We start from the raw sequence: 21,794 nt of genomic DNA, 5'->3' as shown, positions 1-21,794 counted from the left end.
TAAAATCTGCCCAGACTTTGGGACATCTGCCAACATCTTTAAAATCATGATTTTCTATTTTCCTTTAGTAGGCAATAGTTGGGTTTTGTTACTCAACAACATTAGAAAAAGGGTCAAAGATGTTCTAGGTGCTGAAAGAGCCCCACAGACAAACTTTCTAAACTGCACTTTGAGCTTTCTGTGCAAAAAGTGAAGTATTACAATGATCGGTAAATAACACCTTCATCCATATTACAAGTCAGTGTTTCCCCCAAAAAGTAAGCACTGTGTAAGAGTTAGGTGAACAATAAGATGTCCTCTGTTGAAGGTACTGTTGAGAATTTTTATTTGCTAGACTTCCAATAATTAAAATTTGCCTAAATAAATTACTCCCTGCTGCCCTAAGTTAATTATGTAAAAAAGATATCATCGCTGGTGACTCTCTTGTTTTGATGATGATACTGAGTCAAACACCTAAAAGAACAATCAAACTCAATGCTAAGCAACTTATTTATGTTTGGCTTACCACTGTTATAAATAAGAACATTATTTCACTGAATTCCTGCTGAGAGCTCAGCTCCTGGATAGCAGTTGTTTTATAATTAATGTTTTCTTCCTACTGGCATGTTCTTCCATTCTCTTTCTTCATGTTCTCAGATTCTCAAAGTACAGTAATAGTATTTCATGCAACAGAAACCCTTTGTTCAAGAAGAGTTAGAGCATGAAAGTAATCAGCATCACAACAGCATTATCTTGTATTTTTGGTAATAACTACAAGCCCTTCCAGAATGCTTTTCCATCACTGTTTTCAGCATTTAAAAACAACATTGCAAATCTTTACCAGTATTTTACAAATAAGGAAAATGAGGCATTTAAAAGTGACTTATCTAGAACCCCCAGTGAGCCAGTGGCAGCATCAGGAGCAGGTTCTGCATTACTTGCTTTCAGGCACCCAAAAAATCAAGGGATGACCAGGAATAGAAGGGAACTCAAATGAGTGCAGCTACAGCCACAGCTCTGCCTTAGGAGCTGCCCTATATTCTCACAGCTGTGGTTTCCCAAGCAGGGTGCAGGTTCTGGCAGGTCACTCTGAGGAGAGCTGCACCAGTTTTTATCACTGGTTTTTTATCACTGATCCCTCACTGTGCATATCCTGTGGGTTTCACCTTTCAGAACTCCTGTTGTACAAGCAGAAAAAGGGCCCAAAGCTGCCCCACACCTACAACACCACTAAGAGTAACACATTCCCATTTTCATCGCTGCTGAACAACTTCCTTCTTAAAATAACAGGAAACGCATCAACAAAATAGATTATTTTAAGGTATGGAGTGAAATGGGTTCTTTGTGTAGCAAATTAAATGGAAATTGGGACCTGGCATATCAAATGTTTAAAAGTGGAGAGACTGTGAGGAAGAACATGCCCATTTGTGAATTTGTTTATAAGTGTGTGTCAGCTGCATGATGAAACCAAAACCGTCAATGCTTAGTGAGTCAGCATCCAAACCAGCATCAGGACTGGGAGAGTGCTCAGTGTTTATGGAAAACAGGGAGAGTCAAGGGGACAGGAATAAATACACGACGTGTTTAATGTAGCACCTGGGTGCGTGGACACTTAGAAGCAAACACATGCTGCGCTTTTTTAACGCAATCATTTTTAAAGGCAGAAGAACCTAGGCCACAGGGAAAAAAATATTCAAAATTAGCCTTCACAGTAACTTCCTGCTCAAGAATCTAATGGGAACAGTATCTGGTATTCACTTGTCCTGTCTCCAGTTTTGAATGAGTGCTTAAGTAATTGCGAGTCAGCTGTGCAGTAAATGGAAGAGTGATGCTGCAAATTTGTACTATGTATTTTGAAAAAAAAAATTGTGGGACAAAACCTTCACAAAGTCCTCCATCACAGCAGTTTGACTTGGTTTTATTCCTTGAGAGTGTACCCCCAGATGTACATTTGTCTGCAGTGTAGGCATTTGCTCATGGTTTACAGAGAGTCCAGATTTCACCCACCATGTCTTGGATTCTAAAAAGTTCAACTATGACTTCATTAAGCCTTACACTGTTTAAAATTAATTAATGTAGAAGTTTAACAGTTTCCCACAAAAAATACTGCAACTCAGTATCAGAGCTAGCTGTCAAAGTCAACAAAGATGTTTTACTGCACGTAATTACCAGCTCCATTTTGCAGCCCAACCTTCCTGTTCTTCCTTTCATTTATCCAGAGAAAACCAAGCTTTTCCTGAAGAACATTTTCCTTTATACTTCCTGTTTAAGATATTTAGATGATTTGCCTGCCAGGAATCACCTTCCCACCATTTTGTGGTGAAGACTATTTGAACACCTGGGGCCTATACAGATCCACTGTACCAAAGCAACTGGACAGAGATCCACTCTAATACCAGCAAAGCTGAATAAGTCATAAAACTTCTACAAGCAGATGAAGGAAGAACACCTAAGTGAACAACAATAACCATATCCAAATCCTGCTAAAGTCAAAGCAGTGGTGCTGCCTATCACTGCACAAGCACTGAACCTAGCACAATCCTGCCTTTTCTAGCTCTGTCTCTGGCAATCCCAAGAGCCCTGGAGGAGACAAATGGATATTTTTATTTATTTTTGGTGAGCAAGAACAAAAACAGAAACCACTGGCACCAACATCCTGTCTTCTGTAAAATGCCTGAGGCTCACTGTACAAATAAGCTTTCCATTTTCATCTTCCTAATGCTATTTTTAGAAGATCTTGGCAGTGCCAGATGCCTCTTTCAAAGGCTGGACTCTCCAGATCTGGAGCTAAGATTTATAACCATGTGCTGGCTAGCCACAGATGTTGAAGACAACAGGCCTGTGGGGAAAAACTCCCCCATTGCTAAGACAACATTGTTCTAAAAGCTGCTCAAAACAGCTTCACCACTCACAGCATCTTGAGTATTTCCACGTAGCAGCCCAGGATCCTGTCAGCCTGGGCACTGAGCTCGATGCTCATGGTGCTGCAGGTGGGGCTGACCATCAGGCAGTCGATCAGGTTGGGCTCGCTGTCGTTGCCCACACCAGCTGTCATCTTCTGGTTGGCCGTGTTGTTGCGCTCCACTTCCACGTGGATCTCGTTGGAAGTGACAATAACTGGTTTGAGGCGGGATTCAGTCAAGGTGGCCTCCTGAGAGACCAGGTCAGGACTCGTGTGAAGAAGGCGGAGGGGGAGGTTGGGCTTTCGGTCGCACTGCTGCTGGCAGCCATTCCGAATTTCCTTCAGGCTTGGCGAATTGTCCCGGCTGAATGTTAAAAAGAGACAAATAATTTCAGTAGACAGACAGACCAGCAGAGAGAGGCAGAGAGAGTGCAACAATGAGAAGCCACAATTTTTTGCAATTTCCCACTCCAGCCCACCGGATGGCTTTCTTCTGTGCAATCGGATTACTCAAATCAATTAAAAACATTAAAAGGCTCCAATAGGACTGCTCTGCATCCCCTCTTTGTCAAAGATTTGAGCTTTTCATTACTCTAATTGACAGACCAGTTTAGTCTAAAGGTGAACTTTCCTGTCCAAGTTGTGCAAAGCTGTAACAGAATCCATGCCCAAGTATGTATCTGGCTATAGTACATGCCCAGACATTTGTCTGCAGCCCTCGTGTCTGGAATTTGTGTTGGACACTGAGCAGCCCCTGTCCGTGCTCTGCCACGAGGAAAGTCAGATAGGCATAAACAAACAGGAAACACAGCAGAGGGGAACCCTCAGTGTCTACTGGAAACTGGCTCGTGTGTCAAGAACTGCGGTGTCTATTTTGCGGCAAGTGAGGAATCAGATTTTCCACAATAACTGAGACGGCGTTGTGCAACCAGCTCGGGTTCAAAGCTGCAGATACACAGGGATTTACACACAACCCTGTCCTCAAGGTCTCACCCTTGCCTTTCATCCCTCCCTTGGTGAGTACCAGGGAATGAAGGTTCAGCTTCTTTCAGGTTTTCTGGCTCACCCATCTCACGCTGATCATGTTTAGCAGTGCAGGTTTGGAAGGGAGTGACACGTGCTCAGTTGGGAATTCATACTGACCTGTTGATAAATTCCTCGTAACAGGAATAAATGGCAGCTAAGCAGACAGCTACGAGATTTGGCAGGACCCTGGGATGTGGGCATTGTCCTGTTGGACCATGCATGCTGAAAAAGAAAAAACATGATTGTATCATTGCCAGGGAGATTTCTGTGGGCAAAACCAGTCAGAATGAGGGGACACACCTGGATAGGCATCCTTGGGGCATCTCCAGAAGGGCCATAAAAGAGAGATACTTTAACCCTGTAAATCCAATGGCCCTACTTATGAACAAGGGTAAGACAAATCATCTATTTAATTGATGTGGTGTTCCTAAAGTCCTCCCAGAATCTCACACTTGAGAGAGCATTATGAGCTTGAACGTTAATTTGAATCATTCTGCAGAGACTTTGAGTCTAAATGTATATGAAGAACATGTGCACAGCAAAGTCCATTTGCTTGCAGTGTGGAAGTAGGCAGGAAACCCCAGCCTTATCTGAAAATTAGCATTTTTAAAAAGAAACTTCAGCAACAGTGCCTGATGGACTCTATTTATTTGCTGCTTGCCAGTACCAAAGAGCAGCAGCTACTGTTAACAGCCAGAAAAGCAGGGCAAGGAGAAGTAACACACCAAAGCATGGACACAGGATTGGAAATACACCATAAATTAAATGTAGCTAACCTGTGAATAAACTTCTTCACCACCTCCATTCCAGCATTCAGCTCATTCAAAGACAGAATGTACTCCTGAGTAAAGAGCCGCAACCGAGGGCACTTCCCAAAATCCTGTCCAAGAAGGAGAGACTCGGTGAAGATGGTGAATGTACATCAAAACTGTGGGTTTTCAAAAGAAACCAGCTCAAACACAACTGAATTCACACTGCTATTATGCTGACAAGCTTCAAGAGAAGAGCATCTCTGCACACTGCAGTAATGTTCTTCCCACTAATGACAGCATTTCCAATCTCTTCTTTTCTTTATATCCACTTGGAAAACAAAGTTCTGAATAATGAAACAAACAACTAAACACCCAAAAAATCTCACCTACACTTATATTTGTGTTGCACTTTTCACTTAGTATTTTGATTTTGAAATACATTTTTTGTTCTGTGCTTTTGCTTCTACTCCTAACTACATATTTTTAGAAATAAAACTCAAAAAAAATATTATATTTCCATGTATGGCATCTATTCTGGTTTTAGAGAAAATCATTTTGACATGCTATCAATAAGCAATCAAGTACACAACCAGAGATCCTTTTTTCTCCAGGGATTTTACTCCAGCTGCACTGTGAATTTGACAGGTGAGCTCAAGAGTCACTTTCTTTAAATCCTGCAGTCAGACAGGCACCTGCTAACTGAAATCCTGCATCTCCTCACATCACCTGCTATTTTTAGAAGTGAAAGGAATAAATTCTGCTGTCTGGTGAGTGTTATTCCACAGCACATTTCCTCACATTTACACAGGTGTAACCTTATTACACAGGTGTTGCAGAACTACAGAGTTGAATTTCCAAGTGGGGAACAAGGTCCACTGAGGACAAACAGGCACTCCCAGCTACTCTTCCAGCAGCTGCCTGTGGAAGTCATCCTGAAAAAAATACATGGCAACTGAAATGTAAAAGAAATGCCACAAATGGTAATGAACTAGTGGTGGTCTGTAAAATAAACTCCCAGAGCACTGAAACCTTCTGTTAACTCATTTTGGTTTCAGGCACTTCTATAGCACAACCTGTATTAATAACTGGTAAATTTTATAGCCAGAGAAAATGAGCAAAAATGTGAACACAAGCTAAGGCTGAACAATGTCTCCTTCAAGCCCTAAGTGTCTCTCTGCTGGTACTGAATGGATGCCCGGTCACAGAAAGGGACTGTGGGCAATTCCACATCCTTACAATTAACATCACTAAATTTCAACAGCTCCTCTGGCAGGTGCAAACATACTTGATGCAAGGGCAGGAGACCACAAAGAACCACACAGACCTTCATAGAACACTTGACTAATTTCATGAACATGCCTTGCAAGACATTTTTGCAATTGCAATTTGCTTATGAAAGTTTTCAACCTGTCTAGGTGTCCTAACTGAAATTTAGATCAAAGTCCAAGAGATCATTGCTGACCTCTGTAAAATAAAGTATCTCCCTAGATTTAACGTAATTCCCTATCACATAGCAAGCACAGAACAACACACACCACCAATACTGTTTGCCAAAAAAAATAAAAATTAAAAAAAAGTTTAAGAATAAAAGAAAGGAGGGCTTACATTCAAACATTTGGGCTGACCCTACAAACAGCTAAAACCCAAAGGTTTGGGAGGTTGCTGAGCACTCAAACAACTCAGCACACAACAGTCTCCAGTCCAATCAGAGATAAAGGAGACACTCTTTCCCCATTTCATAGGTAGAAAACTGTTCAGCAAATTTGTTGGCAATTTTCAAAAGCCACAGAACAAACTGGAGGAAAGGTGGGAAGAGCCAGCTCAGGCTCCTGCCCCAAGGACTGCACGGGGCCTCCTGTGGTGACGAAGTTTAGTGTCCTCCTAAAGAGTAACTTTATTTATGTGCACACACACACACACACATTCTCTAAAGCACTATTCAGTACAGAAGTCCCCAGAGAGTGGTAAAGTGCCCAAATCCACTCCAATTAATACCTGACACCATAAATTCTCTGACTACACACTGCGGTACAGACATGTTGATTTTCAATCTGCAAATGTTAAGTATGGTAAATATACCCAATTCTCTGAAGCTAACCAAATACAAGCATTACACTATGCATTTAGATTTTATTTGAGACCCCTCAAGAGCTCTGGATGCTTTTTAAAAATCAGTTTGGAATCCAAGAATAACATTTACAGAATATTTCACTGAACACTACAGAATATTCAAAAATGTTTACATGTCTGCAGTGTGCTGGCACAGAGCCAGGAATATGACCTTTTTGCCATCTTGGGCTTTCTTTTTACTTAGTTCTGTAAACTCAGGGAGTTAAATAATAAGATTGGAAAAATAAGAAATATGAACTGTTTTCTACTGGGTTCATGCTAATCACAGCATGACAATGGATGGTCTCTAAAATTATATGTTAGTGAAAAAGAAGTTGATTATGAAGTTACAGAGATTCATCCTTGAGACCACAACCAAATCAACTACCTTAAATATTTTATTTTATTCATTTGTTATTCCTTGCCACTGCATTGTGAAGTAAAATTTCTTCATGTAACTTAAAAATATTGGCAGGAAATTTAATATGCCACAAAAGCTGGAGAGCTGGTAAGTACCCCAGATCTCTGTTAGGAAAGGAATATGGATCATGTAAGAATATTTTCAGAGTTAGGGGAAGGGGAATCTGATCTGCAGGGTGGAAAGCAAAACAGGGCATTTATTTCAAACACTGACAAGGAATTGATCAGCAATGAGAAGAGAGAAAGCCTAGGTAAAAACAGCCATAAAACGGCAGAGTACTTAAATCCTGTAATGAAAAGGAAGAACAGCAGTAGAAAAGCATAAGGAGATTCAGGAATCCCAGGTAAGAACTCACAGGACGTGAAAAGAAAAAGTACTGAGGGCTCCAGCTCAAAATGAACAAAGTCCCCATTCTGCTTTTGTTATTTATTTGACTTTAAACTATTTTAACTGCAAGGATGGCATGCAGGGAGTAAATAAGGAGCCAAGGGCCAGGTGGGAGAGAGCTGGAGCTGCATATGCTGGCACTGCTGCCAAAAGAAACACCCCTCAAAGGCTTTGCTTAGATGCTTTTGAGGATCCCACTGAAAGCTTGTTAGTTCTGCACCGATGAAGTAACACACAACTACACGCAGCACTCACACTTTGGGGGGCAGATTTAGACACATGACAGGCAGCAGAGCAGCTGCTGATCACAAAAGGCATGGCAGTAAAACCTCTCCAAAGTGCTGGAGCTCCCGTGGCACGGGCACTCACCATGTTGTGTTTGAGAATCCTCTGCACCACCGGGGTGAAGACCTCGATCACCACCATGGACCGCGGGCGCTCTCGGCAGTGCTGCAAGGAGCAAGGCTGCAAGGTCACATTTTGGGAGCTGCTTCACACCTCACACGTGGATTGCCCCAAGATTAACAAGATCCAAGGGCTAAATTAATCTTTCCTGAGATTAAGGTACTCGTAACACTGCTCCTTCCTATGGATTTGCTGGCATCTAGTAGAAGATTCCCAAGGGAGCTCACAAACTGCAAATTCCCTTCCCTGTCACCTATTCTTCCCAAAACTCACTGCAATGTACCATTCTGGGGTCTTATTGCCAACAGTTTTAGAAGGAAAGGGGCTAGGGACAGGAAGATATGATCACACAGGCAGTGTAATGCCACAAAGCTCCTTTTTCTGGGATCCAGGTTAAAAACCCGTGGTGGATCTCGGACAGTACCAACAATCCACACTCCCATCACAGGATGAAATATATAATGATAATGTATCAGTCAAGAGTAATTCAGGTTGGGAAAGATATCTGAAAGTGATCTGGTCCAAACCCCTGCACAAGACAGGGTTTATTATGAAGATAAATTCTCCTTCTCAATACCCTGTCCACTTCTGTTCTGGGAAGTCCATAACCTGTTTCCCTTCCTGCAGCTACTCACATCCCACTGCACACATTTACAGACAATTAGGTGCCCATCTCTGAGAGAGAGCAAAGGCAAAAAATCCCAAATAAGGTATAAAAATGCATCAAGTCTGAGGCCACTGATGACCTAAGATGTGCTTATAAAAATGCAAGTCAGAGGAGTTTCTGTCACCTGACTCAATTTCTGTAGGAAGAAGCAGTTGATGAATAACTCTGGATGGGAATTACAAGTAGCATTCAGAATATTTGACAAATGCATACCCAGTCATCAGTAAGCAAATTTAAGCAGACTTGAAACTAAAACACAAACAGACCTCAAGGAAAAGTAGTATTTTTAAATCCAAAAGGTCTGCAATCCAAAGTACACTGAAGTTTGTGGATAAAAGATATAAAATGCAGCACAAGCATGGATCTACCAGAAAAGAGGACGAGTCCTTATGATCTTCCCACTGCCGTTACCCAATGACAAAATACCACAAGGGTGAGTTACACACATCTGCTTCCAGTGATTTCTGCATTAGCTAAACACAGAGTGCAGTAGGACACCTCTTGTACCCAGACTGAGGTGTGGGAGTCTCAAAATTTTAACTCTCACACAGTATCAGGACAAAACAGTCTGGTATGCTAAGCATATCATTGTATTTATCATAATGGTGGTGTTCACCATTTCAGTATCATTGCCTGGTGACCAAAAACTGAACTCAATCTGAGCAGGAGGTAAGAAGTTAAAGAAAAAAACCTCCTGCTCAAAGAACTACATTCATATACAACTATGAGATTTCAGAAAACAAAGCTGTTCTGATACCTTGCAGAAGAATTCACAGAGGTCAGGAGGAGGATGGTTGTTTTCCAGCAAAGGTGCAATTGCCTTTAAAAAGAAAAGGAGAAAAAAGACAAAAATTTAATTTCAAGGCAGCAACTAGAGAAGTATTTTTCTTGAGGGGATAAAAGCTCACTTCTAGAAAAAGGACAAAAGAACAGAGAGATAAATTAGAGGTGGGCCATGTGTTTATTTTACAAGTGAGCTCAAGCACACCTCTGCTATGAATCCTCAGGAAAACTCTGCTTTTAACTACATCGGTGTAAATATATAAAACAGGCAAAGGAGTGCAATATTTATAATGGTTTAAATGGAAACAGGAGCAGACCAATTGCTTTAGGATGTAATAAATGAATGTAATAAATAACTGAATCTGGCTCACTGTTCGAGTTAGAAGATCTCCCTAAAAGAAAAAACTGAACACCACACATATTCTTTGTGAAGGAGTTCAAGCTCTTTTTTTTTGTGAGAAAGAGCTCACCAAAAGCAACCTAGCACTGTTCTTACCTGGGAGGACTCTATTTATCAAAATCAAGCATCTAACTTTGTAAAAGCTGAGATCAACCATTCCTTTGTTGCTACGCAGACCAATGTGCTGGGTAAACACATTACAGGTCATACCTGCCACTGAGGGGGTAATGAACTTATGCTGTTGTTACTTCCTTTGTAAACCAGAAAATGGTACCAGAATAATGTAATTCTATGTGGTGATGCCTTCAGGCTTTTCCACTCTTCAGTTACAGGGATTCCCAGTACCCATTTCAGCGGAAGACACTGAACACACAGCCAGGACATTTTGTATTAAGCAACTGAACACCAGATATTTTATCTGGATGGCACCTGGGGTTTTAACTAAGGCAGCCTGCTTTGGTTTTTGCTCTCCCTCTCATCTCTTTACTCAGCCCTGTGAGTCTGCTTGCAGTGGCTGTGTTTCACACACACAAACAGGCCAAATTAGTGTGAATTTGAACAGCGAAATCCAAGCACATCTGCAAAGTTCTGTTTGACTACATGGAAGAAGTATGATACTCATTATCATGTGCCATCTCCCTGCACCTGTTCACTCCTCTGGTGGTGGCCCAGCCACAGGGGATTGATAGAGAATGGAGATCACAACCCCATCCAGTGAGACCAGAACATCCTCACTCCCCATCCAACACCCCAGCTCAAGATCTTTCCTGAACCCATCTTTGGGATTGCTTGCTTTAGGATAACACCACTACAGACAGTCAAGCAGGCAATGGCTCTGCCTGTGTGGTCAGTGTGACAGAGTGACAGCCAGAGAGGACCTTTTCCTGTGTTTTCCTTGTGAGTGCCATGGTCACAAGCAGGAAGCAGATGGTCAGAAGCAGACACGGGCTGCACACGTTGCCCAGCCGCGGCAACACGTGAGTCCCCATCCCGAGCAGGAAGGGATTGGTTGGGATATTGATCTGCCCCAGCACCATCCACACAAGGAAAGCTGGTCCCATCTGCATGGCCAAGCACTGTGTACTTTCCACATGCTACATAAATACACAGTATTAGCAATTCTTTCCAGGAATAGCCCGGGTTATCTGGGTAATGGCAGTGAGCTCGGAATGCCCAGGAACTGCCAGCTCCTTAATGGCTTGGGCACAACCTACACGAGGGCAGGACTTGAACTGAAGAAGCCATCACCCAGAGCAGAGGCTGAAAGGACCTTTGGAGGCCCCCCTGGTTCATCTTCTCTGCTCACAGCAAGGCCACCTCACCTCTTTTAAATAAAAAATCCTTCCCCAAAAGCAACCAGCTGTAACTGGGGACTTGAACTACCCTTGGCACTAGAGTTATACGAAGATTATAGCAGAAAAAAGTGAATTCTACTTCAGAAACTTATCTCAGTGGCTGATTCCAGCTAAAAGGGTATCTTAAACAGCAGTTAAACAAAATTAACACCTACTGGCAGATACCTGACACCTTGTTATTTTGCAGAAAGAGTCACAGAGATGTGATACAATCGGGTGGTGGTGAGGTTCTAGATTAGACTAATAGGAAAATCTCCTGGAAATTGCCAGAAAAAGAAATTAAATGACAGTGATGGGGAACCAAGTTCCACCTCTCTCATAAACTGTTGAGATTTTATACTTTGTTTCACAAGCAATAGAGTTGCCATTTGATTCACTTATTTCTATGGCTAAATACATGTCACCTTCAAAAAAGAAAAAAGTTGAAGAGGATATTTTTACAAGTAAGTTAGCAGGGAGTTAAACTGGAATGACACAAGAGCAATCCTTTGCTCACATACCCTCAGCAATGGAGACATTCTGTATATGGCAGCATTAGCCCCTCAGGAAACTACTCAGCCTAAGGGTTTTATAGGGCACATCTGGAAATGATGGGGTTTGACTATTTAAAGTACATATATAGATATGGGTATTGCTGTGTAGCCTCCTAAGGAGCCCATTTGGAGAGACTGTTAACACTCAACATGCTGTGCTCTCTCACACAGTCTGACAGAAAGCTTTACTGTAATTCATCTATGAAACAAGAAAAGAGAAATGACAAAGCCACACAAAAAAAACAGACAAATGGTTTTCATTCCTGCCTAAGCTCAGGAAAAGCTTTCACATTTGCCCTACTTCACTGAGGCAGAGCCAGGCACTAACAGAACTGTTATCAAACAACATTGATTTGTCCTCAGCTTTTGACAGAAAGATACTCACCACAATAATGCTCTCATGGTCTTGAGTGGTTAAGTTGTTGTTCTGAAAGAGTTGAATAGAAGAAAGATGAGTGAGCAAAGAGCACTCTTGAGTTGGTACACCAGCACACACAGTCCTCAGCTACCCCCAGACAAAGGAAGAAAGGTTCAAGACTCAATTGCTTATTTTCTGAATAAAAACCTTGGAATTAAAATGATTCTCCTGCTATGAGGAGTGGTGCAAGCCTTCACTGCTCCTTCAGCTCAGCACACAAAACAGCAGGATGCCAGAGGTCTCAACGACTTGAAAAAGTAAAGCCAGCAATACATTTCTTTAAAATGTTTTCTTAGGACAAGTTGTACATCTCTACAAAAATTATTAAAAGGATTATTGTGGTGGGTTTTTTTGTGGCCAGTTTTCCCAAAATTCTTTCTTTAAACATGGTACCAGGAAAAGCCAATAAATTGACCTATACTACCATCTATGCAGAAGAGTTTGCTCTGTGCTTTTTGAGCAGCATGATCCATCCAGAGGTTACACAGTTGTGAGTTGTTAAGATTTTACTGCAAGAAAAAACAATAGTGGATTTTTCGCTTGTATCAAATCCTTCTGCTATCACATCAGAACTAAGATATGAAAACTCTGCTTGGCATTACGATTCCTGTCCATGAAAAGTTAAACATTTGAAACAGATATTAAAGGAGGAAGACCAATAACTCTGAAGAAAAACGCTTTTCTTTACCAGAATTAGTAAAAAAAAAATAGTTGCACAATTGATTTATTGATGCGTGTATATATATTGGTACAAAAAATTACTGGTCATGGGAGCAAAGCCAATGGAACAGAAGTCAAAGGGAACTTTACCACTGACTTAAGGCGTGAGTTAAACCCATGATAAATTTACCGTAGATAATTTAAAAAACCAAAGAAACAAAAAACCAACCAACCAAAAAAACCAAACCAACAAACACAAGACAAATGGGACTTGTTTTGCTTCCAGAAATCTACGCAACACAGGTCAAATTTTCCTTCTCCCCAGCAAGTGCAAACTCCACTCAAGTCAGGAGAAGTCACGAGCAGACTCACAGGCAGAATTTTGACAGCCCAAGTTAAAATAAAACCCACCCCCAAACTTTGAACTGTTTGTCACTCTCAGATGAGAGGCAGGAGCCCTGCTGAGGCCGTACCTCTGAGAGCAGCTTGGAGACGATCTCCAGGGGTGCCTGGTGGATGGAGTCATCCTGCAGCGGGGACGTCAGCGCCATGTCCACCAGCGTCCGGATCTCCTTCAGCACCACCTCCCAGCGGCTGGGGTTGCTCAGCACCTTCTTGTACTTGTAAATCTTCTTCTGCAAGACATGTGAAAGGGCCACACTGACACCACCATAAACCTCTGGAATGGGGCTGTGATTCCTACTGCCCAAGGGGGCTGCTTTGTACTTCGAGTTCTGCCTTTCCTGGTGGCTGAAAAGGTGTGCTTGAAACATTTAAATGGACAAGAAAACCTTTTATGTCTAAACCAGTTTCTTCTGTGGAAGCAATGAGAAACCATGATTCTTTTCATTTCAAAATGAGTTTTTTTACTCCAGAACATCTTTGTTTTCATCATCTCCTCTTGCACACACCTTCTTCCTCAGGCTAACAACAGATACTTCTGTTGAACTGTTTCTAAAGCTTAAGTTCTTTTTAAGAGACTCATTAAGCAAAGGGGAGAGAAAGAGAGGTCATCAAAATATCACTCTTGTAGATCCTTTATTCTGAATGTGAATTCACATTCAACATTAATTTAAATCAATTTTACTAAAACAAAAAAGCCTCATAGACCAAGAGGGTTTTTTTTCTGTCTTGAAGGAGCCTGAAAAGTCATGTTACACCCTCCAGCTGTAACAGAATCCAACTTGTAAAGTCTCCAAATCTTCCATACAACAGCATTTCCACTCTCAAGAACAGCACTCTCGATTGCCTAACCCCATCTGCCCCAGCTCCCTGCAGGTCCCTGACCATGTCCAAGCTATTTCATCAACTGCCCCATCCACAGAGCAGCTGGATAAGCAGAGGACAACTTACTGCTCAGCAGCAATGCAACCACAAACTACTGCGACAGAGGCTGCTTTATGTTATAAAAAGCAACCTTCAGAGAAAACCCACCCACCCAAATTTCCAGAGGTGGCATGATGGCACTCTACAAGTTCAAGGAAATTATGGTGAGTGTTAAAACATCACTTCTGAAAACAACATGAAGGGCACATGAGAGTCAGGAGGGGCTCCACAAGAGTGTGGAGGCAGTGCCAGAGGCAGGGAAGGAGCTGTGCACTGAAGGGACAGCACTGCCAGGACCCCACTTGTGTTGAGTTTACATGCCCCTCCACTCCCCACTCTGCATGGGCCTGGTCCTCTGCAAAAAGGGATGTTCAGAAGTGTAGAGACATGCTCAGGTTTATTTAACAGCACTGGCTGGGCACTCATGTTTACATGAAAATAGATCTTACATTCCTCAGCAGCATTTCCATGAAAATCACATAATCTGTCAATTTTGTGCAGCTTGCAGATCTCACCTGCACATTTTGGGCTATACATAAGTGTAACACAAGCTTCACAAAGAGCCTGAGTGTTTTGTTTTGCTTTGGAGCTCTGCAGCTCCCGGCATTTCCCCCTGTGCTCGCCCAGGGCAGCCCCAGCAGGAACCATCTGACCAGGCTGGCTCTCTGCTTATCAGCCACTTCCTTCCCACCCCAGAGCACATCTACTGCTCAACAGCAGCCACCTCTGCACCCCCACCTGAAACACAAAAGAGAACAATGCAGAAAAATACAGATTTCAAATGCACTGGGCTTGTCAGCATTGTCAGAGGCGGGAGAGGAGAGTGGCACTAGGCTGACATGTAAAGGTTGATAAAGCAATCCAATTATCTTTTTAATTAAATTCATGCCAAGTACAAAAGCACACTGGCAGTGTAGTTCACACTTTCAGTGCATTTTAAGCCACTGAAAAACTAAAGGAACATAAAAACACGCTGCAGACATTATCAAATGTAGCTGGGATTTCAGAACTGCACAAAAATCTTTGTACTTCTGAGCTCCTTGGGACAGAGCAAATCCAATGGTGATTTTAAGCTACCAGCACTACTTCTACATCACAGATTTCTTGGACTCTTTAGGAAACTTCCATCACACAATTCAATTTCTCTTATTCATGTAGTGCCTTTATTTGTGGTCTTTTTGTTAGATCCACTCCAGCATTAAATCTAAGACAACCAGACAGTCTTTTAACTGGAAACAACTTCTTTCTGACTAACTAAGAACACTAAACCAAGCTGGCTCAAGAGATACAATTTCCAATGCTGAAACTTATTCCTTGGCCCTATATTGTGAAGAAGTCAAACTCAAAGCAGAATTAGAAGCTGATAAAATTTGGGGACGGGGAGGATGAGAGTTGGATGACTGGGCCATTGCATCCCTGCCTCTCTGGGCTGCCCCTTTTTGGTGAGTTCCAACTCATTTTCAGAGCAGCTCCTTCAGCCTGAAGGAAACTCTTGCCCAACAGGACGCTGCTCAGACAACTCCACCACAAATATCCTTCTTTTGCTGTCAAATCCACTCTTGCTTGGGGTGAGGGAGGAGTGAGGGAGTTTTCTTTCCCTTTTAGAGCTGTCCATTAAAAGTCAGAATTCTGGTGATGCTGACGTACATAAGAGCAAAGACAGCAGGAGCTTTACCTGCTGCCAGGAAGGGAAGACCAACCAAAGCTGCTGCTCAGGCAGGCAGGCAGGGACTCAAAGGAGCATCAAGGGACAGCCACCTCTGTAGACACACAGAGCCTGCTGCTAGCACAGAATCCAAACTTAGCAGCGTCTGCTTCAGGTTTCCAGCACAAAGGAGTGAGTGGCACTGACAGACTGAACTGCAGTCTGCAAATGACATTACAGGAGTCTTGAATGATGGTGGGAAAGCAGCAGAAAATAAATAAATAAATAGAGGAACCATCCCCAAGAGGGTTGAACTCTGCTGTCCTGAACCTTTGGCCATGGTTACAGCGCTGTTTTTCTCAGCAGAATGCTTTTCACTGTTGAGCGCCTTGCTGAAAGCCTCAATTAAAGCCTGAAACCTATCAGTGGGTTACAGAAGCAATTTGCTGTGTCTCAGCAAGCACTTAGGCAACACTGAGCCATCTGCTTCATTCTACCTGTGCTGGCTCTGGAGCAGGGAGCAACAATCACTCACAAGCTGAAAAACAAAGCTGCCTGGCAAAGACCCACATGGAGAGCAGGAATGTCAATCCAGGGGCTCACCCCCACTGGATGTCAGTGTAAAAGATGCCTTCAGTTGCTGAAAAAAAAATAAAATCACACAACATTTATCATTAATAGCCTGAACACAAAAAATATCAGGGTAGGAATCCAGTTTCTAGGGAGATTTCAGTAAAAGGAGCGGCTCCTGTGAAAATTTATGTGAGTGAAAATTAGATATGCCAACTTGGAATTTGACCCTCCTAGTTACTGACCAGCCAGAGCCACACAGCCAGTGTCAATCCAAAAGCTTGCCATGCTGACTTTAAATGCAAAACCACTGAATTTATTAAGTGCTCAGAAGAAGCAGAATGAGGAGAATAAGTGACACTGACAGGGCATCCTTCATTCTCAAATCACACTAATTAATTAAGTCTTGCAGAAACTCAAAGACCTAAGTCTCAATCCTCTTTTACAGGAGAAAAGAACTGAAGTCCATGTATCAAAAATTACTTTTCTAGAGTTATTAAGCTAGGAAATGTGACCAAAATCTGTAAGCAGTTGGTTTCAGCACCAGTGCTCAAAAGCCTTTGAACAGTGCTGTGAACAGAAAGCTCAAGAGAGCCTACGAAACTTTCAGCTTTTTTTAAGTAAGATCTTCATGTGTTTTTCTATCCTATAATGGTTTCATCTTGCAGCCCTTGCTCATACACCACTTTCTTGGACAAGAATGATAATACTGATGTAGTCAACAGCTAAGAAAAATGGACTCTAATGCACAAAATCAGCCAGCATGGAACATTTGCCTCTTTCAGCCCTAGCAAGACCTTTCATGTTAGGAACATCTTAAAGCAGCCAGCACAGCACACCTGATCCAAAAAGGGAAAAATGAAGTTAGCCTTTTTGATGACCAAATTTCATCCCTACTTTGCCACTGCCAGCCAGGGAACGTTCTGTACTCTCGGGGACCTGTCTTCTCATCAGCAAATACTATCTTCGTTACACACAGAAAATTAATGGCCATCCCTAATGCCTGCTAAATTCTACCCCTCTTCCCCCTTCACCACGTGCACCCTGCTAAGGATCACTGGAGTCTTTAGCAGGGAGGCTCTTGCAGGAAGGGGACAGGCTGCAGTCCCTGCAGAAATGCAGGAATGGGACAGGCTGCAGCTCCTGCAGGAACGGGACAGGCTGCAGCCCCTGCAGGAACGGGACAGGCTGCAGCTCCTGCAGGAATGCAGGAACAGGACAGGTTGCAGCTCCTGCAGGAATGCAGGAACAGGACAGGCTGCAGCTCCTGCAGGAACAGGACAGGCTGCAGCCCCTGCAGGAATGCAGAAACAGGAGAGGCTGCAGTTCCTGCAGGAACACAGGAACAGGACAGGCTGCAGTTCCTGCAGGAATGCAGGAACAGGACAGGCTGCAGCCCCTGCAGGAATGCAGGAACAGGACAGGCTTAGCCCCTGCAGGAACGGGTGCTGCCCTGGAGGGCTGTGGGTGCCAGCAATTGTTTATTTCTTGCTGAGCAACGAGAGCAGCTCCAGCAAGAGGGAAAAGGTCAGGCTCCCGCACAAAGGTCCCCCCAGCTCACTGCGGGGACGGATGACACAGGCTAGTGTTACACTTCGATGTTGACAGTGCTTATGTAAAATGGAGGTGCCTCTTGCTAGATGCAAATCTGCAGAGATAAAAAACAACACACAGAGCAGACTCTGGAAAGGTTTTCTCCACGGCAGGAGAACATTTTGTTCAAACACTGAGTAACAAGGAACAGGAAGAGTTGCTGGCGATGTTCAACACACATGTTGGCCTGTCCTACAAAGCCCAGGTGCACCATGTATTCTGCAGCATCACCTGCTGGAATTTTGACCTGTAACCCACTATCTTCATGAAAACAAAGAGGGCATGGTATCCCAAAACTTGGCCATATCCATATTTAGCTTTTAATATTAGCATGTATATCACTCCATGGTATTCTGAAAAATACCTAAGGTTAACTTACTGCTTACAGAATTTTCCCTGTTAGTCAGAGATGGATTTCAATCACCATCTGAATCCACTGGAAGTTTTTGGAACCATGTTCCTATCTGCAACATTTACCAATATGAAAAAAACCAACAAACTTACCTGAAAAGACTTAGTCTACAGAAAGTCCCAATCCAGGCAAAGGGCTGGGGCTGGGATGAGATTATGGAAACTTTTCTAAATCAGGGACTTCAAACTGCTCATGCTGCAGTAATCAAACTCTTCCTGACCTTCTGAAACAGTTCTGTACAGAAAGACTAATGTGCTGCTTTCTAAAATAGATGCAAAATAGCAGCAGCAAACTTTTGCTCTCCACTATGTTTTCAGGTCACGGCATTTTTTGTGTTTTTTCATTCTACCCAGTGCAAAATGCTGAAGTGCATCAACTTCTCTGCTTCAGTTGCTTCTCTGAATGCAATTGCCATGGTCGAGGCTCACTTCCCCACAAATTTCTTGCCACAGTCCAGAGAAATTGAGGGAAATATTATAACCTAAGTCCTTCTGATTCTTACTCAGTTAAGGTCTAAATAACACTTCAGCTTTTGCCAACTCATATAAAAAAAGAACCTGGTAAAATCCCCATTATTTATTACACTGAGACTGGCACCTGTGAATCTATGGCCTGAATAAATACACCCAGTGACATTCCTGCCCTGAGCAGCTTGCTGTCTAGATGATTAAAAGCAAGAAGGAGAGAAAGAGTAAGAAAACCAAGGTGATTTCCTTAAGGTCATATTGCAAGCCAGGAACAGAGCAGAACGGAGGTGTTCTGACCCTGAGGCCTCTGAGGCAATTGTTGGATCCTGGCACTCCAAGCAGAAGCACCACTGGCAGGCACTGTGCCTGCAGCAACTTGAATGTTGATCTCCTCTTGCTGAGCTTCCCCATCTCGCATGTCTGGCCACCATCTTTTTCAGTCTACCCTGATTCACCTGGTTTTTTCCACCAGTGTGTGCCACCTTGCTCCAGCTCTCACCAAGCCAGGCAAGAACCCCCCAAGGCTCAGGTCAGTGCTGTTCCAGAGCTGACAGAGTTCAATGGGTTCAGCAGTGGTGACGTGGGTTCAGCTGTTACTGATGCACGAGCTGGAACAACCACACAGACACTCCCCACAGGCACAGGGATTGTCCTTTGCTCAGGTACCCCTGGGACAGTACCACTGCAAAGGAAAAGAATGCTGAAATAAACACAATTTTAGAAGCATGAAACAGAGACAAAATGCATTTCTGCTTGAACCAAGAGAAGTGCAAAGTGGACGTGGGACGAGAGGGGGTCACAGGGCAGGCTCCTCAGTCACCTCTCAGCATGACACTGGGCAGCTGTGACATTAATGCACCGAAGGACTTGCTCCTGGAGCAGATTATATATCTTATCTACATGTATTTGTATATATTTCCACCTCCCTTGCATACAGCTGTCAACTGACTGCCCATCCTTCTGGGCTTCTGCTCTCTGATGTGCTCAGCACTAGTGCAAAGATAATCTTCAGTAACAACAGGGGATGAGAGGATGGAACGGGAAGGATATTCTACCCAAGGGAAAGGAAGAAAACCAAAAGAATGAAATTAATGGGCTCCACTGAAGACAAACCTGCATGCAAATGCAGTGTGCGTGTGTCTCCAAAAACTGAAAGCAACTCAAAAATCATGGCTTCTTTCTAGCCTCCCTAAGCTGGGAGGGAAGAGGTTGTCCTTGGCAGACCTCCCCACTACCAAGGCAAAGAACCTGGTCTTTGTTTCTGCTGGTGCCTTGTCCTCCTCTCAAACCCCCGCCCAGCCCTCGTGTCTCTAAGATGCAGGAACACAGCTGGTTGAGCCAAACCCATCTCCACCTCATTCCTGCACTGGAGATGCTGTAAACCCAGCTAGAAAACGCAGAGGGCCAACTGTGGCTCCAGCTGCACTTTGCCTGGGCTAATGTGGTTACTCTTGTAATCAGACCTGTCCACAGGGGAGACATTTTTTGGCATGGCTGACACTGATGCATTCCCCGAAACCCTCCATCCCTGCTTCCATTTCCTTTTGGCAAACACTCCCATTCTTCAAGCCCCAGTTCCAGCACCAGCTTTACACTTCAGGTTGGCAAAACATCAGCTTTCATCCTGCACACAGCAACTGCTGTTCCGTATTTTTCGTTCCAGAGCCAAGTTGGGGTTTGTTTTTAATGTTGCTTTGGCTATGCGGAATTTCACTACGACTGCAGATACTCCAGCAGAAGCACAAGCCACTCCCTGCTTGCAAAAAGCATTGGTAGAGACAAAGCTGGTATCTTGGGTTGAAAATTACATGTGACATCTCCCCAAATGAAGACATATTCTAAAATATGTTGCCCATGAGCATTTGGGTGTTTTGGTTTGTTTTCTGTTACTACACAAAAATCACACAACATTTTTTCCTCATGATCTTGGGCAGGAGAAAAAAACTTCAAAACAGTAACTGACATACAATTGTCCCAGACATACAGGAAAAGTTTGCCCTAACTGCAGGCTGGTGAGGAGGAAGTTTACAAACCTTCCTGAGTTCCTTAAATATCTTCTGCAGAATGAGTGAGAAAAACCTTGTCAGAGAGGTTGCTGGCCTCACAAACAGGGCAGGAGCAGACACCCTGCTCGAGCTACAGGACTTGAACAGCCTCTGACTCATTAGCAGAGGGACGGTTTCAAACGTGTTCAGACAAAACTGCCTCCTGCTCTTGCAGGACCTCACTGCTCCCTGCTGCAGCATATTTGGCCTTTTCTCCAGAGCAGCAAATGCCCCACACGGCCTGTGTGCATGTCAGGATCTCAGTGCTCTGGCAAAACCCAGAGTTTCCAGAGAGGAGTGAGTCTGACTTTCTCCTGTATTTGCAGCATGAACCAGAGTCAGAAAAATTATGTCCAAGTTTAAGAAAAAAAAAAAGTAAGAATGTGTACACATTCCATGCTTTCTGAAGCCTTCAGTGGACTAACTGCACTGAGTGCACAGGGGCAAAAAAGCAGTATTAAATAACTAAAGCACAGCAGACACCATGTGACTGTGGATTTCAACATGCAGCAAACAGTTGACACGAGGCACTGTGACATTAAGTGCCATCTAGGTGTGGTCCTTGCTGTGTGCTTTTCTGTGCAGAGACCCACAGTTACTGACTACATTATAAAATGCCTCTGACACCCAGCTGAACTGATCCAGGCTCCTAATCACCTTTATGTTCTGCACACGAGAGCTGTGTCTGTGGAGCCTTGGCATCCACCAGCTCTCAGCCCGTGGTGGGAATAAACGACTTTGCCACTGCAGAGAAAAGATACTGTGTAGGAAAAAAAGGGAGCACGTGCAATCTTATCATCAATGCACTTTGACCAGGTCTGGCAAAGCAAAAAGCTGTGCACAAGGCCAGCATGGAGCACAGCCAGGCATACCTGCCCTGGCACTGCACCCTTCAGATCCCACACAGGCACAAGAGAGCTGGTCATCACTGGGAAAACA

General features: G+C 43.4%; 1 protein-coding gene across 1 annotated transcript in view; it reads right to left on the bottom strand.

Annotated features, from left to right (window-relative positions):
- The window catches only part of LOC117001433 (c-Maf inducing protein), a 128,646-nt gene that overhangs the window by 21,212 nt on the left and 85,640 nt on the right, over positions 1-21,794 (bottom strand). Inside the window, exons 4-10 of the mRNA XM_033069784.2 lie at positions 13,271-13,432; positions 12,105-12,146; positions 9,406-9,468; positions 7,946-8,026; positions 4,684-4,787; positions 4,025-4,129; positions 2,892-3,245 (exon numbers count right to left, since the gene is read on the bottom strand). Coding sequence (XP_032925675.1) covers positions 2,892-3,245; positions 4,025-4,129; positions 4,684-4,787; positions 7,946-8,026; positions 9,406-9,468; positions 12,105-12,146; positions 13,271-13,432 — 911 coding nt within the window. The remainder of the gene's footprint in view (positions 1-2,891; positions 3,246-4,024; positions 4,130-4,683; positions 4,788-7,945; positions 8,027-9,405; positions 9,469-12,104; positions 12,147-13,270; positions 13,433-21,794) is intronic.

This window comes from Catharus ustulatus, chromosome 11 (assembly GCF_009819885.2).
Source record: "Catharus ustulatus isolate bCatUst1 chromosome 11, bCatUst1.pri.v2, whole genome shotgun sequence".
NCBI classification, from domain to species: Eukaryota; Metazoa; Chordata; class Aves; order Passeriformes; family Turdidae; genus Catharus; species Catharus ustulatus.
This window is presented reverse-complemented; position numbering and strand designations above follow the sequence as displayed.